The sequence below is a fragment of the Thunnus albacares genome, chromosome 1 (assembly GCF_914725855.1).
Source record: "Thunnus albacares chromosome 1, fThuAlb1.1, whole genome shotgun sequence".
NCBI lineage: Eukaryota > Metazoa > Chordata > Actinopteri > Scombriformes > Scombridae > Thunnus > Thunnus albacares.
In genome coordinates this window covers 31,140,483-31,168,229 of record NC_058106.1, presented here as the reverse complement: position 1 = coordinate 31,168,229, position 27,747 = coordinate 31,140,483, and the positions used below count along the sequence as shown (strand labels likewise).

Sequence of the window (27,747 nt, the reverse complement as noted above, 5' to 3'; positions counted from 1 at the left end):
TATCACACAGTAAGTCGATATACATGAGAATCCACTCGCAAACACTGTCAATGAGTTGACTGAATATTAGATACAGATACTCAATTATCAGCCTGCAATTAAGGTTAACTAGTTTCAACATCGGAATGAGAGGATGGAAAATGTATCGAACATAAGATTGTGTGTTAGATAATAGATTGACTTGGAAAGCTCTTAACCAATACTGTCCCCTGTTGGTGGTATCTGCTGAGTTCAAGGACCTTAATATAATAGAACACAGTACAAAACACATGAATTGCACTTATAATAAAAGCAGCACAACAGCTGTTTTCTTGTAAGACTCTGATTTATTATTAAATACATTACTCTATATAAACATAACATTTATCCACATATAAAAGCATGTATCACTATTTACACTCATTCCTCAAAAAAGGAGCCCTATCATACAAACAGCTATTCAAAAACATCCATCTCTGTATTCGGATTTTTAGCAGTGATTGTCGCAGCAGTGCCTTTACATTTATTTAGCTGAAGGAACGCCCAACAGCTGAAGGACTGACACCCTCCCTAGAAATGTCAACACAAGGAAAAATCATCATTTAACCTTATTGCTGAGCTAATCCACTATCCACCCGTATTACTGTTTTGTTTTTTTTTTGTTAAATAAGAGCCGCTCTTAAACTGCAACATCTTTTAGAATTGAATTTGACATGTGCACCAAACCTCTCACATCCACATTAATTTACAAGAAGTAGTGATAAGTGTTGTGATGACTTTCCATTTTCCTGAAATATATGGTACGACAAAAATGAACAAGTAGGCAGAAACTTGACCCTTGCCCTTTTCTGTGTAGAAGTAAATTATTGTGTAGAACATGTCTGTGCACCGTGTACCTAAACCATAAAACGATAGCTCAAGCTTCATATCTAACTACAATGAGCTAGAAAACCACATAAGCTTGTTTTGTGTTCAAGAGTCTTAATTTGCCTCCATAAACATGGGAGAGATCTATACTGTCAAATGAGAGTGTAGCCTCCAAGCTAATTCATTCTTCCACCTTTGACTTTTTCTTAGAAGTTTTGGGTTTGGGGTTCTCTGGCTCTGCGGGTTCTGGGGAGCCTGGAGGATCGGAGGGCGGGCTGGGGGCTTTCTCCACATCAGGTTCTGACTCAAGGGGCATGGGAGGGCCTTTAGAAACTCCTGAAAATAAGAAAAGTATTAATTATTTGCGTGTATTCATTAACATTAAGAATTGTAGCATTATTGAGGAACCTTTACTGTGATTGGCTTGTACTGTCCCCTCGCTCTTAACATGTCTATGTCATATCCAGATGTGTATAACCAGATTCTAACTGAATTACGGTACAGACACATTACACCTCTGTCCTGAAAATATTCACTCTGGCTTACGTTCAGCTCATACAACTGACAAATTCAAGCCTGCATTTCCTGTTTAGGTCTGATCTCCAGCCCATTGTTCAACACTGACGGTGCCAATGTGCGTAGTCTGCCAATAGAAACACTGATGTCATTATTCTAGCAATGTGCCATCACCCTGTTTGGTACGATATTACATTACCAAACTGCAACATTATTTTCACCATTTTTGATTGATCAATTTATGTTTCTTTATATATTTATACCATATTATATCTTAAATATTCCTCTATTAGCCACATCACAACTGCGACATCACATCCTTTTTCAAGTGCGGGTAAATTTTGTTGAACAGAAGCTAAAGTAACTATACCTTTAGAAAAGTTAGGATACTGCATATACTTTATTTTTCCAATTGTGACATCACACCGAAGGGCAATTTAGATTGTCTCATTTATATAGTGCCATTTCATCATAAGAAACAGCTGTTGAAGTATTAAAGAGAACCAGCTTCACACTTTACCAGCACAAAAACAAGTTCTCTAACAATAAATTAACCCCACAACTAAACTGGTCTTCTTTCCATAACATCCTACTTTGTAACACAGATTGGATGCTAAGGGCTTCTCAATGCCTGTAAAATAAACATGCCAGTACAGACAGAGCATTTTCAAAGACTGACATTTATTTTTAATAGCAATTAGCTTTGATCAAGAGGTTTAAACCCACCTTGAACTCTATGACAGTTTATGAGATTATATATGCGATGGTACGTAGTATGTTAATACTGAATGTCTGTATAGTATATTTACAGACTATATGTGTATATTCACAACCAGATCTGTGATGTGGAGGAATATTTAAGATATAATATGGTATAAATATATAAACCAGATCTGCATCCTTAATGCAACTGTGGAGTGTTAAAAACAGATCGGCACAGCTGTTTCAGTGAACATGGATGCATTGTTCTGAAGTCCTGGTGTTATTTGTTAACAGTTAGACAAAAGTGGTAGAAAACACTGCCCGAGCCGCTGCAATCATTTCAAAGTAGCCTTGAATTTATTCGCTTATCTGTGTCATTTTTCCACACAACTGATTTTCTTTGTTACCAAGAATATTCTGTATACTGGCTAGAGGTTAGCTTCTTTTTTCCACAGATTCCATTTTGCTTTAGTCCACATATTCAATCTGCTATCCTAGCGCAGGCAAGAGGCTGTGAATACACAGGGAAAAGATATTTTTACGTTCCCATTTCAAATGAAAAATTGGGCTTTAGTTTAATGGAGGGAGGTGGAGGCTGTGGAATTTGTCATCACCTGCACTGCTAGTGTAAAACTGGCCTGTTCTGATGAAAAATTGTTTTTATGTGCTCACCTCATTTTGAGTTTGTGCTCAGAAATATTCAGCCATCAGAACCTGACTCAGCTGGACCTTATGTTAAAATTGTGGCTCGGCACAAAAGAGGCTCAGTCATATATTCAAACAATAAACCAGAAGCTACACCAAGGTGACAGATTATTGATGGATATTTTCTACAAACTATATTAGTAGTATGTACCTGTTGGTAGCTGGATGTTTCTGTTGTAGCTGGCAGCAGAAGACATGGCCTGACCCAGGGCTTGGTTAGTACCGAGGGGAGCACCAGGGGTTTTGGTTGCTGCTGCTGAGTTTGGTTTTGATTTGGAGTCTTTGGATGGTTTAGTCCACACCAGACTCTCCGTCACCTGAAGGGCAGCTCCCATCTTCTGAGCCATGTCCATTAGCTGTGACAGAAAGACAAATACTTGAAAATAAGTCAAATTCAACAACCGGTTTTGAGACATCAACAACAGGAAGATTTACGTTACCTCAGGATCAAACTCAAAGTTGCTACTGCCGTCTCTTAGCACATTTACTTTCCTCTCCATCTCCTGATATTGATCTAGAGCTCCCTTCTTATCACCATGGTTGTAGAGGAAAATTGCAAAGTTCAGGTTGACCAGAGGGTTAGATCTGTAAAAAAAAAGAAAATATTCAGTTCTTAAAGACAGATTCAAACACAGTTTTTTTAGTATAATAAAAGGTAGAATGTAAAACAGTCTCACTCGTCCAGAGTCACAGCTTGTTCATATGCTCTGGTGGCATTCTCTACATCCTCCAAGTTGGTCAGAGCCACTGTTTAAAAGGGGACAGAGACAGATGTAAACTGAAATAATATCAAATACAAATGCTGGTGACTGTTCAGCATGGTATTTTGAATGTGAATGCAAAAAAAACCCAAAACAAACAATTGCCATCACCAGCAAACATTTTCAACGGCATGCTCAGAAAATGTTTTAAGGGACTTGCGTACAATGGGTGTTTACAATTAAAAAACACAAATGACTTTTTCCATAAGTTAAAAGGCCATAAAGCAGCAATGTTTTTAATTTATATGTTACAGTAAATATGCTGAAATGTATGAGATGCAGCCCATCTGTCAGCTACATTTTGTGCCTTTTATTAAGTCTAAATCGAATGTAAAACAACACACTAATACAAAAACAATGAACAGTGACCACTGTTTTTGCCACAAACCTTACAGACATCTTTAAAAAACAGGATTCAACCCTGAGTTGTTTTTCTGTCTCTCTGACTCAGTACCTGCGAGCAACATGTAGAGATCCCCCATCCGTGGGTTCAGGTTGATGGCTGCGCTGAGGAAGTGGAAGGCAGAAGCGTACTGCTGCATGGTCAGGTGCACCAGACCCAGGTTGTACAACACTTTCCAGTCAAAAGGAGACAAGTAGTGAGCTCGCTTCAGGCAGCTGATAGCCTGTGGGGGATATGAAGTTAGGAGAGAGGAGTTAACACCTGACAGGACTGTTAGGCAAGTATCTTAATAATATATGAACTCTTGAGGAACAATGTAAAAAAAACAACAGATCCTGTACAATAGTGGATTTGTAGCACTTCAGGGATATATGGATCAAATAAAGTAGCAATACATTCATTAAAATATCATCTAATCTGTCTGGATCTCAAATAAACCTGTTAATTTATTCTAATCCATGGTGAATACACTAACTTTAGGGGAAAGGGCTTGCTAGTTGATATGAGCAATTGAATTGAAAGATAGTTTCTAGCAAATCAGACATACAGTGGCTTCAAGCATATTAAATACTGTATACTACACATAGAAAGCCAGTTTATATATCATTACAGTGTAAAAATAATAAAAATAGTGTACAATAAAATCTTGTTGAAAGATGTCTCGTCCACGTTGGTGCACAGATTACACTGAGCCTTGGTGTTTCATTTAAGCAGTTTGAAGTTGGTTTTCCTTCTGGTTGTCTTAGTGGAAGTCTGATATTTACTTTACAAATAGGAAACTATTGCAATGACTGATGTACTATTTTAAGTATCATAAAAGGATCATAAAGCACTATTTGTAATATTTCAAATATTTAGCATACTACTTTGCTTGGAGCTCTACTTTTGTTGAGTCCTAAATTGACAAAGACAAGCGAAACCATAAACATCATTACTCACGGCTACGTATTTCTTTTTGCCAAAGAAGCACATGCCGATATTATTCCAGAGAGGGGGGCTCTCGGGCACAGCACATGCTGCCACTCGGTACTTGTTCATGGCCACATCAAAGTCACCATGGGTCTGCATCATGCTGCCAGCAGCCAGGATGGCCTGGGAATAAAAACAATGATTAGAGAGATATCAGAGGAAGATGTACCCTTTGAAACTCCACTTGATGAAAGACTGTGCTACCTGACAGTGAATGACCTTATATTTTGACTGAAATGCTTTTAAAAAAGTGTTTCCTTCAGTTAGTTTTATAGACAACTAAGATTATACCACAGTGCAATTTTTGCTCAAATACCCACATACCTTATAATTGTTGGGGTCAAACGTGAGGGCATTTCCAAGGTGCTCAAAAGCTTTTTGGTATTTCCCAAGCTGGCAAAAAAAAAAAAGAACACAGAAAATTATACATCTACTCCTTTTTACAGTAGATGTTTCTGACACTTAAATGTCATTCTTCCGTTTAAGAACTCTCATGACAAATGTTAACATCTTGTACGTCCCATTGCTAGAGCACACATTATTTCACTGCGAAGGTTATAGAAAATATTCTTCCTACCTGTAGAAACAGCAGGCCAAGAGTAGTCAGGAGTTCAGTGTTCTCTGGAGAGAATCTGAATTGAGAATGAGACAACTCGACTGAAAAATGTCACTTTATCTATGCCTGTAATTACATTTAATTCCTGCACTTATTCTTGAGCAAACACAATTTATATTCAGGGAATCTGCTGATTATTCAATCAGGGTTTGATTCAGCATAATTGTGGAGTATTAATTATGACCTGTGGGGGGACGATGTGGCTCAAAGTAAAAAAAAACGGTAGAGAAGAGGCAGATAGGCATTAAAATAAGACTCACAGCGGTACGTCTCATTAAAAGCAGCACCAGTATTGGAGCACTTGATTAATTCATTTCCCCCCCCAACAGGAGGTAGCCATAATGAGCTCTATTATAGACACTGATGTCATTTCCTTATTTACACCATTGCCTTATGTTTAAATATTCAACATGTGAATAGAAGTGGAAATGAACAGAATTTATACTGAACTGGAAAAAGGACCCTGGGGTTAAAAGTGGCCACTCTGGAACCTTGTGTGAGATTGAAATGAGCTCCACAGACTGAAAAATCATCAGATAAATCAAAGGGGGAACCCTTGGAAGTAGCCAACCTCCTCTGAAACAGCATGTTTAATGGCAATCTGTTTTATTCCCTTGAATGAATGCCACCATGAAGAAAACTGTCATGCTGAGGCTGTGAAATTATTAACAGTTATTAATAAAATTATATGTTGTGGTGGACAATTCCTGAACTTGGAATATCATTATTATTATGGATTGCTAATAATATGTACAGTATGTCTAGAATATTTAATAATATATACACTACCATAGTGAAGTCCATAATACCATATACCTACAATGATTAGTTCTTTTAAATTTTAATGTGTGTGTCCTGTATAATTCCCCGCCTCCTCTTTAAATGTCTTCACTGTGCTTTTTGAACGTTCTCCACATTTTAGCTTTACTTACTCCACTGCCCTCTTGTACACCTCGATGGCCTTGTCAACTTCTCCTGCCAGCAAATGAACCTTCCCGAGCATCATGAAAGTCTTGTCGTGTTTGTTTAACTGGAGAGCTACATTTAGATGCTCTTCAGCCTGACGGAGACAGAAGTTCAAAATGATCATATCAGTGGGGGATGAGTATAATTTGTGCTGCATATCGTTGATAAAAATCAGCATACTCACATTTTTGAAGTCTTTGATGAAGAAATAGCACAGCCCCAGATTATGACTGATCTCCTGAGGTGAGGAAAAGTCCCAATTATACACGGGGTGATGGTACATGCTAGATTGCATAGAGCTGGATAAATGCTGAGTTACATTTGATTTCCACAAATACTAGTTATTTTATACCTCTTTGGAATAAAACAAATTTACAACTGACTTACAGTAATATTAATAAGGTCCATTTCTAATGGTCCTTTCCGGACAGTTCAAAACAATCTGCAAAGGCCTCATAGTGAAACAGCCCTGAATCTTTTAGGAAGTGTAACCATGAAGTTGTTCTTTGATAAATTGTCAATCTGGTCATCTTCAATTCTAAATGTAGAGACAAATGTTGAGAGAAATGTACTTCATGTTGTATATATACACTGATGCCATTAAACATTTCCTTACTAACTTTTAGACAAATCAGCATCTCAGTATTTCAGAGGTTCTTTTCTTTTACCCAGTCTTTCTCGTTGAGCCTTGCAGCTTCATGATAGAATTCAATAGCTGCTTTGTGCTTTCCCAGGAGAAATCTATGGAAAGAATAAACAACAATAATCCTTATGAGAAATTAACTCATCTTAATCAGTGCATGCTGAATAGATATTCTTACAATCCTGCAGCAGCAAAATAAGTCACTGGGGGTGGCTTAATCTGTCCCTTAAGTATCAAAAAAGTTAAGGCCATCATTGGCCCGCAGTTTGGCTGATATCACTGCACATTTCCTTCCATGCCTGTCTGGTTAGTGAATGGAAAAGGGTTGATGCACCGCAGGCTTCAAACAGTGGACTCACAGTGATCTGGCCACTTGCTTCACATTGTCAGTGCTGTTGGGATTAAGGATGGCACAGCTCTGAAACAGCTCCAGGGACTGTTGGATCTTGCCCTCAAGACGCAAGATTAGTGCTGTGGCAAGAAGAAGAAAAAAAAGAACAGGGTCATCAAAAAGAAAGGATCATCTGCATGAGGAAGTACAAAAAAGCACATTAAAAATCTAAGGCACAGCAAGGGGTCCAAAGAGCAGATTTTGGGCAAACTAAATGATGTATTGAGGAGCCGAGGCGTCGGGTTCAACAGAGCTTTCATTTGAAGTAGCTGTTAATTAAAATCATACATGTTAAATGTGTAAGAGGGGAGGGTGACTTTAAAAACTTCGGCTCACCTTGAACATATATGGCATATTCACACATTCCATTAGTCTCCTGCAGCTGTTCTTTGATGATCGCCTACATCGACACAGAACGGGAAAACTATTTTCAACGTGTGAATAGAAAAAACAAAACAAAAATTAAAGGCTACTATACTTGAAAATACAAAAATTTCATGCCCTGAGAAGACTCCATTTGCATCATAACAGACTGAAAATGAGGATCAATGTCATCGTCTTACATAAATTAGATCACATTTTCATATCAGAGTACACAGGTCAATAAAGTGGATTAGGCCATAATAAAGCATAGTATTAAAAGGAAGCCTGTACATGCCAAGCATTCAGTACCTTCATTATGTTTAAAACGTCAATCAGACCAATACTGAACGCAGACAGAGGTATGTGACAGACTAAACCATAGGAAGGAAGTAAGGATGAGTGTTCTTTACCTTACAGGTATCATAATCTTTGCGGATATAGTGCTGGTGGATTAACCAGTTTCTCCTTTCCACAATAGGAAGCTCTGGAGCTGGGAGGAAGAATATAATAAAATTAGATGACTATAATTTCAAAATCTGTGCAACTTTTAAGCTCATTACCCTTTACTGTTCAGATGATGTCTTATTTAGTAGATAGCTGAATGATTAATCATGAAAGTGCCCTCCTTTTGCAGTCATTACTAAGTCTCTGATCTGATGGTTAAACAGATGTAACACTTCAACCTAAATCTACAAGCTACATTTAAATCAATTCACGAGGCACACTGTAAAATTCAGCTTATTATAAACTTTTTACTTACAAACAGAAAGCTAAGACTATTAAGAGTTATGTCTGTTTAAACTATTTCTAATTTATACAGTGTTAACATAGATGTTAACACTTAAACCAAAAACCCCGGGCTAAGCTATAATCAATTCACCAGCCTCAATGTAAATGTCACCTTGTAAGCAAGTTTTTCATTGCAAACCAAGCGCCCCCCCTCTCCCGCCCCGTCTTTTTTAATGTCTCGGCAGGTTGAGACATCCTTTTCGTTGCCAGGTCAACAATGTCTCAAGCCAGGTGCAGAACAGAGAGGGCATAGAGACAGACTGAAAGAGGGAGGCTTGAGGAATGAGCAGTACAATAATACAAAGCCAGCTTTAGAGAGGGTAAGGTAACCTCAACAACCAAACCACAATGCTCCAAGTCTCCTTCCCAGTGGAGTACATTTCATTTTACAAGGAAGCAAACGTAATTCCAATTTGACTGAGTATGATTCTGGTAATCCTGTTATCTTGCACCTACTACCTTCCTCCGAGGCTAAAAGGAGGATTCGAGGCAATGTGAAATGAAGTGCTAGGCTTTGAGTCTGCCACTGACATTGGGGAATATCATTAATGAACTGCCTATGTAAAAATACACTGTGTATTACACTCAAGCTCCCTTCTGTTTTTATCTGTCGGTGCTTCAAGCGGGGCTGTGTTGACTTGCAGCGAGAACTGCAGCCTCTTCCAACTACATCACAGAAATCCTCTCCATCGCTGAGTGCGAAACTGCATGGGCTTCACACGTTTTTCTCGTCAAGATTCGGAATGGCCCTATTTGTAGCGACCTAATCCGCTTTCTTCCTGCTGAGACAGCAATAATATTCTTGTCTCTGGGTTTCAGCTGTGGCCCTGCGGTGCTCCAGTGGCCACATACACAAAGCTGGGAAGATTTGGAGAGCAGAGATGGGACACATGTGTGACATGCATTCCTGAAACTACTGTATGAAAGAAGGGTAGAAAGGAGCGAGGAAAAAGAGCACAGCATGAGGTCTCCTAAATATAGCCCTGTGAAAAACTTCATCCTAAACATGGTGGAATTCTCTCATTGTTATATTTGATCTGGCTAATGCTAAGACAGATTTGCCCTCCATGTGCTTCAACCATCTGTTAAAAGGGGATAAGAGCAGAGGAGCAGCATGCTGAGATCAAAAGACACATGCGGAGAATGTAATGGAAAATATGATGAAAATTATTTTAGAAGTTTTACCACAAAAAAACTTCAAAAACCCTTCATCTTAACAAGTCATTTAGTCTCACATTCAACCGTCTTATGCATACTCATATTTATGTGATTTTGGGGTCAAAATTCATCATCCAACCATAGTTTGAGTTTGAGTTCTGAACTTTGTACAACTATAAAACTGTTTAAACCCATTGCAGGAGCTGATCTTATTTTATACAGTAATTCACAGCTTACTCTATACTTGGAGTACTTGCTGTAGCACTATTTTTAACATATACTTTAGATGTAAAGCGTGATGAAGCCACAATTTCCTGCAAGAGTTATGAATCCAATGCACCACTGCAATTCTATTATTAACTCCTGCTTTAAAACACTGTTTTAGTACATTTCATATTTTTTTTACCTTATATTCCAGTCTTTTTTACTCTGAAGTCTACCCACATGTATGCGTGTGGCATGTCTCTACAGTTTTACATTCAGATTTGATACTTATTTACTTACTTTTTATACTCCATTCTATTCTTATACCAAATATTTTATCCCTTGTGATTGTTTTTTTCTGACAAAGTCATATTAGTCTTGAGCAGAATTTAAAAAAAAATAATAATAATAATAATTTGATGTAGTTTGATTAGTTATGGAGCTTTTTGTACTTCACTTATACTGTCCACTACCTTTACATTAACCAATTAAAATCTAATCTTTACTTTCTGTTTACTCAGTCATCTTACTGTATGTTAATGCCCTTATAGTTTTGATTTGATTTCTCTCCTCAAATTACTCTAAACAAATCACAGTACAGTAAGGGCTTGTATGTCATAGGAAAAATCATTGCATGGAAATATAATATCATACCATACGATATCATGACTTTATTGCCCCCATAGGACATAGGACTGATACTTACAAAACATCATAAAACAAACACAAAAAAGAAGCTAAATCCATCCAGGCAATGGGGTTAACTGGTAAATGGTACATTAAGCTATAACGGTTAATACACAGAAATATCTGGAACACGGCTAAGCAGCATATACACAGCTTCTTCCTATCAAGCAGACTTAAGAGAAGGATGAGGGTGACCTCTGCAGGACAATTAGCTCCGAACTCATTCTTTCAGTACCCTCCACCAGTTACAGACAAATGTGGGATTTATATTATTGTCCCTGGTGTTCAATGCTTGATAAGGTTAGAAATGTATTGACAAAATAACAGGTGCAGTAAAAATGTATTTATTTGAAAATCATTTTGTAAGAAGACATAATGTTACTAACTGTCTTACTGTACCTTTAGGTGCCCGACGTTTCTTGGCTTCGGAAGCAAGTGGGAGCTGAAATACATAAAATACAACATAAATAAATTGTATTTGGGGGGCATAGCCTAAACAGATTTCCCCCCACCTAAAACAGTTTTTTGTGTCGTTTCCTCCTGTTAAAAGATTGTGTCTAAAAACAGATCAAAGTTCAGATTGACTGATATGGCTGCTGGAATGGTGCATTCATGTAAAAATGTACAAAAAATTATCCTAAATTAGCTAGACGATATGAGCCTGTGAATGCACTGCTATTGTATGTTATGTACAGTATGTCCTGCTCAGGGAAAACGGATACAACGGATGCAAATAAATTTTAACCTTTTTTATATTTGGCCTTTTTGTTGTCATCGTGAAGATAAACTGTCACTAAAGCAATCTTTGTGACAATAAAAGCAAGGTCCAAGATGACCTTTTATGAAAACACAAACAACCAAAAAACAGAGAAAAAATACAACGTAATTTACAATAATAATAATCCTAAATATAATATACAAATAACATAATGACAAAAAACATTTTATGATGCCATACGTATGATACACATTAATCTGTGATGTAATAAATAATATTATTATCATTGTCATTGTTTTGTATCAGTTTCATTCAGTTGGTATTCTACCAAATAATACAAATTCTACATAAAAAATGAAAGGCTTTACAACAAGTTTTGGAGAGAATATGTATTTTCCACGCATATTCTCTCCAGAAACTGAAGAGCCCCAGCAAAATCACACTTTCCACTGTCTACAGGTGTATCAAAATATTTTTTTTCAAAGCTAATTTAGTTCAATATAATGATCACTCCTCACCAAAGAAAATTGTTGGAGCTGAGACTTAACTTATAATTATAGGAAAAACATCCGCACATGATCTGAGCAATAAATATATAATTATTAAGTTATGCTTTGGGTCAAGGACCAAGCATCTCTGGCCTCGATTTCATTTAAAAATAATCCCAGGTATGCAGAGGAGTATGAGCAAGTTTAAGTGTACACACATGTACGAGTATAAATTGGAATATACCACTTTTGTTTGTTTGTTTGTTGTTGTTGCTTTGTGTTGTTGTTGTTTTTTTAATCACTATTATTATTATTACTCATTTTTTTCTTTTATTATTATTTTCCATTCCCTTGGCTCTTGTTAATGTTAAAAACAGGGACATGATGGAAAGCCAGTCATGCTGTATCACATGTACAACTATACAAAAGCCTTGTTCCAAAAATAAATCATAATCCCTGGTGAAATACCTGGGATTTACATTATAAGCCATTTACTGGTATTTTGCTGTAAATTGTGAGCAGACAGGTATACACTGGGTTACCAGTCTATTTTCATCTTTACAATCTAATGTAGTCAGTAATAAAATGCAACAGCTCTCAAAAACTCCTGCAGCTTTAGGTTTACAATATAATCAAGAGATGTTGTCAACTTTATGCTCATTTGACTGATTTCATAATTAAATGAATAAAAGCAAGGAAATTAGTTTTAGAAGCTCTGACCAGAAAATATATTGTATTTTTAGTGGCTTATCAAAGGTTACTTCAGGTTACTTCCACAGGTATAGTACAGTATTTGATGCTCTATCAAGTACACAAACAAACTGAATGGTCACTGGAGTCACAGTTAAGTGAGATAGCTACCTTGTATGCAGGTACAGCACGGACACGCATGCGCAATACCAGTGTTTTGCTCCACATTTTTCCATATTTGACTCATCTGTGGGCTGCTTTCGAGTGCAGTCACTGACGCTGTATTTAACGGTGCATATTACGGGCAACATGCAACAGGGATTTGCGGCGAGCCAACCGCAGAGCTGGCATTACAAGCGTGGGCTAACTGGAGTCAACAATATATATTTTCACTGCAACCAAAATATGACTGTCAGCGTCAGCTACGTATTTCGCTACGTATTTCTGTTGCAGCCTTACTCCAGCTATAGCTGTTAGCTCTGAAGGTTTTAAATCTATCCTTGGACGAGTGAGATTAGAGACACAGAGAGACGAGGCAAGTTACTGTTAGCTGCAGGTTAATCAACTTAGCTGCGACTTAGGCTCGTTTAGACAGGCGGGTAACGTTAAAATAAGGAAAGTTACGACGGATATACGCACACCTGACGTTACGTGTACTCAAGGAGCGCCAAACTATCACTTCATATTGCTACACGTTAATGTTTACTCAAGGAAATGATAACGAGGTTTGGCTTTGCACTCACCGCTGTGGCTTTCTCCTCGTCCGCCATCTTGGGATGATCAACACTAGAAGCTGTTGCCATGGATACATCTGTGGAATGCGGTTCTTTTTCTTTTTTTTTTTCTTCCTTCTTTATTGAACATTTTCAAATAACAAATAGGCAAATAGTTGTTTAACACACATTAAAACAATAATTCCAAGCAGAATATAATAATAACAACAAAACAACAAATAATAAACACCTAAATATAAATTAAATGAACTTTGTTGGGGGGGGGGGGTAATCAATATATAACGTAAGTAGTTTAGAGAGTCTTATTTTCTTCTATTTCACTTCTACTTCACTTCTATTTTCCAGTTTTCTTAAGGATTGAAAGAAAAGTTGTAAATGTTGTAAATGAGACAAAACTTGGAGCAATTTTTTAAAAAAAAATCTATATTGTGTATGTAAAATTTTACCCATAATCAATATATTATTGCACATAAATTCTATATCTTTGTTTTGCATAAAAACACCAAACTTAACGATATGATATTCAAAAACAGGTATTACATTCTTTGTAAGTAACCATTCATGCATTCTGGTGTAGAAAAAATGTTCCTGAGATTTAATATCTTCTTGACAAAATGTACATGTGTTATTATCCAAATTAAAAATTAAGAATTCTCTGCATGGATAAATATCATTAGCCTAATTGTTTTGAAATGAACTTCCTTCATTTTAGGTAACAAAAGAAATGACAAATAACTAGTTCTAACTTTGATAATGTCTGTCCTTGAAAATCTTTGAGATAGCAGTTTAGTCTAGTTTAGTCTAAGAATTGTAATTATCAATAAACAGAGTAGCAGGTGCAGGTATTACCGATGAATATTGTAATATTCCTTTAATCAGATTTGTCAAAGCCATAGGAATAGCTTTGACTACTGAAGAATATTGTTTATACAAGCAATCCAAATTGATTTTTATTTTAAAATCAGTATGATTCAAAATATTACCATCTTCATCTGTTAAATGTACTATAGCCCAAACTCTTTTCTCTATCCAGTCTTCATAAAATAAAGATTTCCTCATGTAAAATACACCTGTTATTCCAAATTGTAGCATTATGTGAAGTTATGCTTATAAACCATTTCCCAATATAGTAATACCTGCCTGTGATAATCTGATCATTTAAAAGGCAATTTTAAGGGATGAAAATCACATCTTAGAGGAAAATTCATTCCTCCTACCATTTGAAAAAGATATGACAGTAAATTAAACCATAGACAATGTTCATCCTTTTTTATTAAAGTCTGCAACCATCTTAATTTAATGGCATCATTCATCACCTCAAAATCAATTACATTCATACCCCCTTCTTCTGCTGATTCCACCTTTTGGAATCAAGTGTTGCTTATTATTCCAAATAAAATTATAATGAATTTGGTTTATTTTCTTAATACACCTGTCTGGTACAGCTAAAGAATATGCTGGCTAAATTAATCTTGAAATCCGTTCTATTTTTGTTTAAGATTCTACCAAAAATTGAAATATTCCTTCTTAGCCAGCTATTCAAAATGGAAAACAGCTTGGATATCAGAGCTTTCCCTGTCAATAAGATTTTTACTGATAGCTATTCCCAAATATAACCTCATATTTGACTGAAATATTATGAATTTAAGTTTGAGTGTTATTGTGAATGGCCAAGATCTCACACTTTTTTTCTACTGAAACATTATAGTATTATATTTTTCATACATCGTTGAGCTTCGTGAACAAAATTCTGAATTCAGTTGCTAAATAATTGATTCATTGAATAAACTGAGAGTTAATTTGGTGAAATAATTGGGAGTTTACGTGTGTTGACTCCAAATACACTAGTTGTGGTATCACATCCATTACAGTTTTGAACCAAACCAAACCATTTCAGATTTGAAATCTTGGCCAACCAGTGTCAGGTGGACTTTTTTTTCTTTCAGGGATGTAAAAAATGTTTTGGATTGAATCTCTTCTGATTGTGTAGTTTTGATCAACGTTGTCTTTACGAGGCTCGATGTAAAACCCTGCTGCTTTTTATTGTATGTTTATAAGTTGGAAATCCTGACGAACTGCAGTAAAAAATAAACTGCAGTGAAGCATGCCTCATTTATTTGTTTTACTTTGACCGCAAAAAGTATTTATTATGACTCTAAAACGCCAAAACATTTAACCAAGTGTTGTGTTTAGTGACAAAATGCTTCCTACTAAACCTGACAGTTGCTGTTGCTAATTAACTCATTTTGTCCTGAAAAAACTCCTGTTGAGTCCTCAAACTGCACACAAGCTCCCTGTCAGACTTGTTTCTGCTTTATATACTGAATGCCTGAAAATGTTGTATTTTGTGTAATTATTATTATTATTTGGAGCGATTACGAGTTTTTTAAATGACTCTTTGTGTTCGGTGACAGATTATAAGATAAAGGGTGATGTTTTCTGTTTTACTTGAAAAGTGAAGTTATTCCTTGAGGTTTTTGCTGGTGTTATAAAAAAAAGTATGTATACATGACTTCACCTCTTGGTACTACATTATATATGTGTTGCTTTTTTACCAAAAACATCATCTCAAAATGACAGATGATTACCTGGAATAGAAAGAAACTTTGAAGTACAAAGGTTGTTTTATTTTTTGGCTTTTCTTTAAGGTAATTTGCAAAACTGTAATGAGGAGAAACAGATATGTGTACGGTTTTCAGTATTAAATCAGATCTATTCATTATTCTGGAGTAAAGGGGATATTAAGGGACATTTTATCAGCTAATCATTTACCAACTTCTGTGTTAGCTCAATGATCAAACATCATTTATTTAACCACAAACACACACAGAGAGTTAACAGCTGCATTTCAAAGTCTGTTTTCCATTAAATTAAATTAACAAATGAGTGGAGTTTAATTGTTTGGGTGTTTAGATTCAGCTGGAGTGAACTGTTCCTGCTCCAGTGTGAAGGAGAGTTTTTAATTATTGTATCTTTAATTCTGGCTCTTTGAACGCACATCCACAATGTCAAAAATGAATCATTTTAAATTTAAAAATTCCAATTTCTGTCCAATCGCAACCCATGAGACAAACCAAAGCTTCTCTAGCAGCTACAGTCTGAAAACTGAACCAGAAATTAAACCCACATTTGACAGTTAAAATTTACTGCTTTTTGTCTTTAATGAAAAAAACTTGTATTTAGACAGTTTTTGCATGACAAATGAAAAATGGAAAACCATCTGCAGCAGATGTTCTTATGATTAACAAGAGTGGATTTATTCATTCTGAATGGTCTCTAAACTTTTTCATTGTGAAATACTGGACAGTTTTATCTCTTCAGGCCTCTAGAAACTGTTCAAATGAAACAATGCGAGAAAGAAGAGAACATAACTGTAACCCGTGACGAGGGGTCTCAAGCAGACACTGAATGTATGAGTTTTGAATTGTTGGTCAGATAAAAAAAAAAGACATTTAAAGACAACTTGATGGGCTGTGGGAAATTATTTTCTGACATTTTCCGACATTTTCCAGGCAAAGTGAATAATGGATAAATGACAAGTCGATAATGAAAATCTTTAGCAGAACCTCAGCAGTTTTGTGCACTTAAGTTTGCAAATTACAGTTTATAGCAGCTTAAATGTGCAGAAAATAAAGGTTTAAACGTTGAAACTTTTGCTTTCAACATATTTTTTTCCAATTAAAATGACAAGAATTGAACCAAGAACCAGAATCAGAGCAGAAAACCATAAACAACACATTAACATTGTCTTTTTTGTTTCACTTTCAGAGCAATAATAACAAGTGTGTTTGCCAATATCATAATCTCCTCATCCTTCACCATTTTCACACCAGAATCTGATTATAAAACCTTTTGGAGCGACTCATATAATCGTTGGACGTCTCCAACACTACAAACACAGTAACACTAGTCTGCACTGATGGAGGCAGCTGAACTGTGTCAGACAGAAACATTTCTCTAAATCATATTTTGCTGTCTTCAGTGGCCAAAAAACAGAACTGAAACCTGAAAACTGTTGTCAGGTTCAGTTTGCCTGTAAATGAATATTATTGCCCCTTAATGTGTAAAGTGAAACTATTAAAGAGAGATTGTAGACACTCATCTGGCTGTACTTTTATTATTTTTGAGTTTGAAAATGGCAGATTTATTGGTAACAGCATGATGGTAATGTGTTTTATTAACTCAGCATGATGCTTTTTTTTACAGCTTCACAGATTGAATATATGAAGCTGCACACTGCAACAATTTAGTCTTTATTTCCACAAGGAAAACAATAAAACATGATGTATTCATATGAATGAGAATTTTTAAAAATGATATGAGTTTCTGAAGGCATCTCACTACAAAAAGATAAATAGGATTTGGTCAAAGAAGAAGGAAAAAAATAACTATTACTAAAGAACTTAGCATAACAAGACAAATTACACAAAACAAAAACTAAGAAATTAAATATATTGACAATAAAATAAACCTGAGATTTACACTACAGGTTGCAGCTTTTGTGGACTTTGAAGGTAATGTTCGAACGGAGAGGAAAGATGGACTTTAGCACACAAAAGGACTGCATCTTTGTTGGCTGGATTTAAGGTGGGCTGGGATGTTGAAAGCCAACATTATGGAGGCTGGTACCGTTTGGGCACCAAACCAAGAAATTCCTGGTGGACAGGAGTATTACAGGGAGATTCCTGATTTAACAGGAAAGTATTTCAGGACTTTTTAGCCCAAGGAACATGGCAACTAAAAAAAACATAGAAAAGTTTACAGACTGCAGCATCTATAGCGGGAGGTCAATAAAGCTCCCAGGAGGATTTGAGAAATGGCCGGCGGCCTTACACCTGGGAGGCATTGCTTTGCACTGGCTGCCCTCAGCAAGGGAGGACTACTGACAGATGACTTTCAGCTGACAAGGGCGGTTGCAGCTTTCGCATTTTTTTATGGTGATGTTCAAGTTGAGAGGACGTGTTAAAGAGGTTGTGGAATAATTCTTCTGATTTAATAGGAAAATATTACAGGAAAGCAGAAGTCTTCACAAACTGCAGCGTAGGTGGTGGTAGGTCAATAAGGCTAAAATGAGCATCTGAGAAGTTGCCAGACGACTGACTAAGGAGAAGCAGGGCTTTGCACTGGCTTTTTTCAACAGTGGAGAACTACTGTCAGTTGAGTTTCGACAGACAAGGAAGCTTGCATTATTTGCAATTTTTTAAAGTAAGTCATGAGATGAGAGGACAGAGGAGGGATGAGTGTGGTTCAGCAGAACCAGGCACATGGTGAGTATTGAAAGACCTCACAGGAGGATCTTAGAAGTTGCAAAACAACTGACTAAGGAGAGGCAGGACTTTACACTGGTTGTTATCAGTAGGAGAGAACTGCTTTCAGATGAGATTCATCTTGACAGGGAGGCTTAAAATGTACTTAATTTTTTAAAGTAAGTCAGAAGATGAGAGTAGAGGGGACACTTCGGTGTGGTTCAGGAGAACCAGGCACATGTTGAGTATCGAAAGACCTCACAGGAGGATCTCAGAAGTTACAAAACGACTGACTAAGGAGAGGCAGGGCTTTGCACTGGTTGTTATCAGTAGCAAAGAGCTACTATCAAATTAGTTTCAGCTGACAGTGAGGCTTACATTGAACTTAATTTTTTAAAGTAAGTCACGGGATGAGAGGAGAGAGGAGGACTGAGTTTGGTTCAGCAGAACCAGGCACATGTTGAGGATCAAAAGACCTCACAGGAGGATGTCAGAAGTTGCCAGAAGACTAACTAAGGAGAGGCAGGGCTTTGCACTAGCTGTTTTGAGCAGCAGACAACTACTGTCAGTTGAGATTCATCTTGACCGGGAGGCTTACAATGCATTTCATTTTTTAAAGTAAGTCAGAAGATGAGAGGAGAGAGGAGGACTGAGTGTGGTTCAGGAGAACCAGGCAAATGTTAAGGATCGAAAGAGCTCACAGGAGGATCTAAGAGGTTGGCAGACGACTGACTAAGGAGAGGCAGGGCTTTACACTGGCTGTTATCAGTAGGAGAGAACTGCTGTCAGATGAGATTCATCTTGACAGGGAGACTTAAAATGTACTTAATTTTTTAAAGTAAGTCAGAAGATGAGAGTAGAGAGGACACTTTGGTGTGGTTCAGGAGAACCAGGCACATGTTGAGGATCAAAAAAGCTCACAGGAGGATCTCAAAAGTTGCAAGACGACTGACTAAGGAGAGGCAGGACTTTGACTTTGCACTTTGCACCATTAGACCTGGAAATGCTTTATGATCCTCCAGGTAGAGCTGGAGGATGCGACTAGGAAGAGAACGTGTAGGCTACCTTTCTTAGCCTGCTGTGACCACAACAAAAACCCAGATAAGTTGTGTGAAACCAATGGATAATATCAGAAAGAAGTTCAGTGCTTATCAACTGTACATCTGCTTTTACGGTGTCACACACATTTGGTTAACTTAGATAGTTTCAGGCTCTAACAGAACAACATCACACCAGGCCCGTGTGAATGGCTTTTCATACAACAGACCACCAGCACTTTCCTCAGTATAGCCTTACTAGGACTAACAAGAAAAAAGGCAAAACTGCAATTACACAAAAATGACCAACGATGAAGAAAAAGGCTGTGGACACTGCAGCCACTGCAACATAAATACATTAATCAAATAACCCGTAAAGCAGAGGCATCGCATAAAAGGATGAGCGATATTAACTGCAGCTGCAGCTCAAAAACATATTAAGTAACTGTGTAGTGCACACACACATATAATGCTACTGATTGGTTGCTCTTTATAGGGCTCTGTCCCCATACATCCATCTAATCAACAGGGTCAACGCCAAAGTGTATCAAATAAAGCTTCTGCATAATGTTTATCTTTAATCTTTATCTGACTTAACAGGGTTAATAGTAATAAGTCACTCTTCTAACTAATCTAGGTCACTTTACATGGACAGCAACTAACAACTACCTAATACCATTTTACAAATTACATGTGAGCAAAACATTGATATATGAATTAATAAAAAGTTTTGGTAACTTTATAATACAGCCCGCGTTTTACTGTGTAACTTCCCATGACTTACCATGTAATCCCGGAACTTACGGTGTAACTTCCTTGTATGAATCCGTACAAATAAAATACTTTCCGGTTCTTACCGGTACTTAAATGTAGGTAAAGTGGAAGAAAACAAAACGAGAAACAAGGGAGTAACAATTGGGGTTTTAAAGTGTAACTTCTTGACAATTAGCATGTAACTTCCTGGAACTTATGGTGTAACTTCCTTGTATGAATCAGTATGTTACATGTCTATATGTGTACTAAAATCAAATGTTTTTGCTCATGCCAGTTATGACAATCATTTTTTTATGTATGTGTGTTTGACAGGCAAGCTTCACCCACACTGCAGAGATTTATTATGCTTATGTCTTCTACTTCATTGTATGAATTTGAATAGAACAAGTCGAGAAATGGGTCTATACTTTTGAAAATTAGCTCCTAGCAGCCATGTTGGTCTGCAGCACTGCAGCAGCTCATAACAGACAAACCTACACATATATATAGTATAGTATAGTATATATATAGTATATCTTTAATTACACAATAATAAGGTACGCAGGAAGTTATGAAAAATGATTATATTCTTAAATTACACAGAAACCACAACGTATGTGCTGTTCTCTGTCTTACTCTGTAAATATAGACTAATAAGTACATGGTAACAACAGGGAGCAGGCTGGATTATTAAGTTCACACTGTTCCCCAGTCCTTACTCTGTAGGTACAGACTACTTACCCTATAAATACATGGTAACAACAGGTAGCGGGCTGGATTATTAAATTCACACTGTTCCCCAGTCCTTACTCTGTAGGTACAGACTACTTACCCTATAAGTACATGGTAACAATAGGGAGCAGGCTGGATTATTAAATTCACACTGTTCCCCAGTCCTTACTCTGTAGGTACAGACTACTTACCCTATAAGTACATGGTAACAACAGGGAGCAGGCTGGATTATTAAATTCACACTGTTCCCCAGTCCTTACTCTGTAGGTACAGACTACTTACCCTATAAGTACATGGTAACAACAGGTAGCGGGCTGGATTATTAAATTCACACTGTTCCCCAGTCCTTACTCTGTAGGTACAGACTACTTACTCTATAAGTACATGGTAACAACAGGGAGCAGGCTGGATTATTAAATTCACACTGTTCCCCAGTCCTTACTCTGTAGGTACAGACTACTTACTCTATAAATACATGGTAACAACAGGGAGCGGGCTGGATTATTGAATTCACACTGTTCCCCAGTCCTTACTCTGTAGGTACAGACTACTTACCTTATAAGTACATGGTAACAACAGGGAGCAGGCTGGATCATTAAATTCACACTGTTCCCCAGTCCTTACTCTGTAGGTAGAGACTACTTACTCTATAAGTACATGGTAACAACAGGGAGCAGGCTGGATTATTAAATTCACACTGTTCCCCAGTCCTTACTCTGTAGGTAGAGACTACTTACTCTATAAGTACATGGTAACAACAGGGAGCAGGCTGGATTATTAAATTCACACTGTTCCCCAGTCCTTAGTCTGTAGGTACAGACTACTTACCCTATAAGTAAATGGTAACAACAGGGAGCGGACTGTATTATGTTCTCCCGTCCTTACTGAGCTGTTTGGTTCCGTTACCTTTCATGTCACAATCTAAGAACATGCAACATGTCATTAGCAACACACCGGACCAACATTTTGAACAGACGATGAGAAAATATTATTGAACATGATTTAATAGAATATGTTTCATTTATAACTTCTTAACTATATAAACTACTATTATACAATATAAATATTCTATATAAATTATACTACATAAAACTTAACAAAAACTATATATAAAACTTAAACAACAAAATAACTTATCTATCTTAACTAATCTGTCAAAATGTAGTTATAAAATGATTAATTTTTAGTAAAAAACAAAACACCAAGAACAAAACAGGAAACTATGTTTAAATTGTAAATGTAACAGACCAACAACAACAAAAAACAATTCTCAGGTACTTTGTTCTTATGTTCTACATCGCCAATTTAGTGGGAGGAGTTCATAATTTCTTTGCAGTCTTTTTTATTTTGTTCTTTAGCTCAGGGCAGGAATCCACAAATCCTTTAAACTGCAATGCGAAAACTTTTAGGGTTGTCCCTTCAGTGTAGGTGGAGACACCAAAGTTTTCCCCTTCTGAAGATATATCCACCTGTAATCACAATTATTGAAGTGTATTACAGTATAGTGAAGTCTAAAACACACATGCACACAATTGTTACATAACAGCACTCATTACATTACCCCCATCCACACACCCACAATTAAAAATGATAGTTACAAGTTATTCTGATATTATGTAATTTGTAGTAGTGAATAATTTAAAAAAACAAGCATGATGGCACCACAAATACAGCTATAACATTTTCACATGCAGTGCACATACTGTAACGTTACCTCAGCAATGCTTGTCAGAGCCATTGTTGTTCTGTCCACATGATCCATAGTTTGAAGGTCTGGGACACACAGAGATTGATTTCGTTTTTAGGTTTGATTCTGTATGTTTTTCAGGACATATCCATACCTGTGTATGACCCGCTCAGGTGTAGTCAAGTGTTATATTTCTTTCCCGTACTTGTAAGGTGTTGGGTAATAAACAGTACTGTCCTCTAGGTTTAATACAGTACAAACTATTACTCACTATATATTAAATAAAAAACAGACATTACTCCCTAAAGTAGAGTAAACAATGCCATCTAAGGTAACATATTCCTTCAGCATTTAATTTAAAACAGCATGAACCATGTGAGTTTACATTCTGGACACAGAAGTAACTTGTACATTCTTCTTGCCAAAGTCCGCCTAGCATGGTGGCTAATTAGCGATTAGCATGACTCGCGATTAGCATGCTAATACACAACTGGCGCAACTGGTTCTCGCATGCTAACTGCCACAGGTACAGCCATCTGAGCCCGCCCATCCTCTTCCGCTAATTTTTTTTCCCAGGATGGCGAAGTCATGACCCGCCCTACTCTGCCTCTGATTGGTTGGTACTCGTTGCCTTCGTTGGTTGGGTTGGTTAGGTTTAGGCATGAGAAGTGAGATTGGTTAGGATTAGGGTAAGAATATCACAGTAAGCCAATCAGAGGCAGAGTAGGGTGGGTCATGACTTTGCAAAATATCGCTTCCGCTTATACACTTGCCTACCAGCATGTTCATGGTCCGTATACATACCATGGATGTATAAAGAAAACTGGATACAGCGTTGGAGGCTGGGCCCCGTTAATTCTTATGAAAGTTGCTCAGTGGCGCATGAAGCCAAAAAAAATCGACTTCCCAGTATGAAAGTACTCAGGTCTTCCACATTGTGCGGCCCATAGACCATGCGCACTAGTGACTTTCGCTGGCCGAGTCGGCTACTTCCGGTTTAGCCCTCCAGCTAACTTGAATGGGGATAAAACAATTCAATCATGTGGCTCTTCTAGGCTTTTGAAATGTGATCGGACCAAACGGATTTAATTCTGATAATGAGACAAGTCATTTCGCGGGGGTTGTGACGCTCAGAAAAATTTATCTGCTGATTTACAGACGTCTCTTTCACAATGTAAGTCTATGGGAAAAAGTCTTTTTGTGCCAGTGTGCATCACGTGACGTTGTAATTACACAGTTTGGCCGCTATGTCAAATTGGCTTCAAAGCCTGGCACTCTTCCTGTATCCAGTTCTCTTTATACATCCATGATACGATTTGACGGTCGTATAGCAGTCGTAACATAGTAGTGGGCTGTAGCATGGAAGTGGCAGTTAGCCTGCGAGAACCAGTTGCTCACTCTCTGCATTCACTAGCCTCAAATCACCTGCTTCTGTCATATTTATGATGTGCACCATTGTTTGTCTTATCGTAATGTGTTGCCTGCCTTATGGGAAAGTCTTAACAACCGAATTCATGTGTATTAGCATGTTAATCGCGAGTCATGCTAATCGATAAGTAGCCACCATCCTAGGCAGACTTCGGCAAGATGGTTGAACAAGTTACCTCTGTGTCCAGAATGTAAACTCACATGGTTCATGCTGTTTTAAATTAAATGCTGAAGGAATATGTTACCTTTGAGGGCATACTTTACCCTACTGTAGGGAGTAATATCTGTTTTGTATTTAATATATAGTGAGTTATAGTTTGAACTGTATATTAAACCTAGAGCACAGTAAGTTACTGTTTATTACCTAACACCTTACAAGTACGGGAAAGAAATATAACACTTGACTACACCTGAGCGGGTCGTACACAGGTATGGGTATGTCCTGAAAAACATGGGTATGTCCCAGGCCTTGAAACCATGGATCATGTGGACAGAACAATGATGGCTCTGACAAGCATCATTGCCGAGGTACAGTATGTGCACTGCATGTGAAAATGTTATAGCTGTATTTGTGGTGCCATCGTGTTTGTTTTTTAAACTGTTATTCACTACTACAAATTACATAATATCAGAATAACTTGTAACTATCATTTTTAATTGTGGGTGTGTGGATGGGGTAATGTAATGAATGCTGTTATGTAACAATTGTGTGCATGTGAGTTTTAGACTTCACTGTATTGTAATACACTTCAATAATTGTGATTACAGGTGGATATATCTTCAGAAGGGGAAAACTTTGGTGTCTCCACCTACACTGAAGGGACAACCCTAAAAGACTGCAAAGAAATGATGAACTCCTCCCACTAAAGTGGCAATGTAGAACATAAGAGCAAAGTACCTGAAAATTGTTTTTTTTGTTGTTGTTGGTCTGTTACATTTACAATTTAAACATAGTTTTCTGTTTTGTTCTTGTTGTTTTGTTTTTTTTACTAAAAATTAATCATTTCATTTTATAACCACATTTTGATAGATTAGTTAAGATAGATAGATTAGTTAAGTTATTTTGTTGTTTAAGTTTTATATTTAGTTTTATATATAGTTTTTGTTAAGTTTTATATAGTACAATTTATATAGAATATTTATATTGTATAATAGTAGTTTATATAGTTAAGAAGTTATAATTAATAATTCCATTTAATCATGTTCAATAATGTTTTCTCATAGTCTGTTCAAAATGTTGGTGCGGTGTGTTGTTAATGACATGATGCATGTTGTTAGATTGTGACATGAAACAGAACCAAACAGCTAAGTAAGGACGGGAGAACATAATCCAGCCCACTCCCTGTTGTTACCATGTACTTATAGGGTAAGTAGTCTGTATTTACAGAGTAAGACTGGGAGAACAGCACATACGTTGTGGTTTATGTGTAATTAAAGAATAAAATCATTTTTCATAACTTCCTGCGTACCTTATTATTGTGCAATTAAAGATATACAATGTATATTATTACATTACTGTATTGTTATTTTTTCATCCTTGGATGACAATACAAGCCTTTCATAGCTGTGCACTGGAGAGAGGTAAGTTTGCCTGCAGGTAAGTGCTGCAGACCAACATGGCTGCTAGGAGCTAATTTTCAAAAGTACAGACCCATTTCTCGACTTGTTCTATTCAAATTCATACAATGAAGTAGAAGACATAAGCATAATAAATCTCTGGAGTGTGGGTGAAGCTTGCCTGTCAAACACACATGCATAAAAAATGATTGTCATAACTGGCATGAGCAAAAACATTTGATTTTAGTACACATATACACATGTAATGTACTGATTCATACGAGGAAGTTACACCATAAATTCTGGGAAGTTACACTTTAAAACTGCAATTGCTACTCCCTTATTTCTCGTTGTTTGGTTTTCCTCCACTGTATCTACATTTAAGTACCAGTAAGAACCAGAAAGTATTTTATATGTACGGATTCATACAAGGAAGTTACACCGTAAGTTCCGGGAAATTACATGGTTAAGTGATGGGAAGTTACACTGTAAAACGCAGGCTGTATTATAAAGTGTTACCAAAGTTTCTTGCCATCAACCAAACATTTACTTTCATCCGACATGTTTCTGCATATATGACATCAAAGTCGCCAAGTAGTGTACCACAATTTGCTGACTTTCCATGTTGTTGTTCCAACTTGAGAGGGCTAGGAAACTAATTTTTCCAATTACTCCGACACCACATGAATGCAGAGTTAGTTTACATTATACAGTAATCCACCAGGAGAGTGTACTTGCATGTATGTGACTGGCCAGTGCAGCTTCTGGCCAGATGACGTCACATGAGGCCTGATAAAAAAATTTTTGCTGGAGCTTTCTGCATCAAGGCCCCACTACACTGTTAATCCACTGTTTTCTATTCCCGCTGTGCTCCACAAATAGTTTTTTTTAATAATTCTGAACTGAGGATGACTGAAGATGAGTGCTCTATAGTCACAGGAATTTGTCAAAAACAGCAAAAAGGCCATGCATACTGAAGGTAGATGTTTCCTAAGTAGTCACATGCACCTTCTTACTTCCAATATGTTCAGTCTTGTGGTTACAATCAGTTCTTTGCTTTACAGTCATGCTGTCATAGTTAGTTTACATCTATTCTCATATTTCTAATGTAAGATGTTACGTAACATATTACACCCTGTTTATACTTCATGAGCTTTAGGTGAATCAGATCTTTACAGCATTAGAAAGATGGATTGTAGTTGACTGTTATCTTTATCTCTTGTTTCTCTTGTAGATGTCAGTTTTTGTTTAGTTACAACAATTGTTAAGTGTCGTATTTATGCTAAAGGTGTATTTCTTCTGTTTTGTATTAGACTGAATTGTATTACACTTGTTCTGGACACACTATTATTATCTTTCACATATCTGCTCTTCTAAAAAGTCCTCACTCAGTTATTTAAACTGAAACTGTTAAAAGTCAACAGCACTCAGGATGTTATCAAGTGGTTGCTTGGGTATGTTGAGGTGTTTGATTAATGATAATAATAATGAAATCTAACATAATTATAATAGATTTGAACATGTGTCACATCTGATCTAATCCAGAGTATGTCAGATTAGATTGCATCAGGTTAAATGTAATTAGATTAGATTAGTTTAGATTATTTTAGGTTGCAGTAGGTGGTGTTATCAGGTGGCTGACTGGTGTTTCTAGATGATTCTTTACTCACGACCCTCTTTGATGTAGCTCTTCCCTCAGAAATATCACAGGGTGAAAAAAACAGGACTCCAGCAGGATCACATTCAGGTAGATCTCGTCCCCTGATGTTGTCCTTCCTCTGTTCAGGGTTTCAGGTACTCAGATATAAAACTTGCTCCCTAACTTTGTCTCTGCTTCTCGCTCCTGTGTTTCTTGTCTGTCCCTCAGAAATATGCGAGTAAATGAGTGAACAGGTTCGAAGCAACTATCAAACCTTCTGTTGCATTTGTTATGTCACAAAACAGCTGTGAATATTCTA

General features: G+C 36.9%; 1 protein-coding gene across 2 annotated transcripts; it reads right to left on the bottom strand.

Annotated features, from left to right (window-relative positions):
• Positions 1–306: 306 nt before the first annotated feature.
• Positions 307–27,747, bottom strand: bbs4 (Bardet-Biedl syndrome 4). Of its 2 annotated transcripts, XM_044354872.1 has the most exons (17): positions 27,460–27,747; positions 13,359–13,466; positions 11,119–11,161; positions 8,292–8,371; positions 7,855–7,918; positions 7,487–7,598; positions 7,153–7,225; positions 6,669–6,722; positions 6,451–6,578; positions 5,480–5,534; positions 5,227–5,295; positions 4,873–5,025; positions 3,985–4,156; positions 3,447–3,516; positions 3,210–3,354; positions 2,921–3,125; positions 307–1,182 (listed from the first exon to the last, which is right to left on the bottom strand). In XM_044354872.1, exons 2-17 carry the CDS (start codon positions 13,416–13,418, stop codon positions 1,028–1,030), a joined length of 1,638 nt encoding a protein of 545 aa, XP_044210807.1. In that variant the 5' UTR covers positions 13,419–13,466; positions 27,460–27,747; the 3' UTR covers positions 307–1,027. The 2 variants fall into 2 exon arrangements, with proteins under 2 accessions (XP_044210807.1, XP_044210812.1); XM_044354877.1 differs by lacking the exons at positions 7,153–7,225; positions 7,487–7,598; positions 7,855–7,918; ... (2 more) ...; positions 13,359–13,466; positions 27,460–27,747 and adding an exon at positions 6,872–7,127.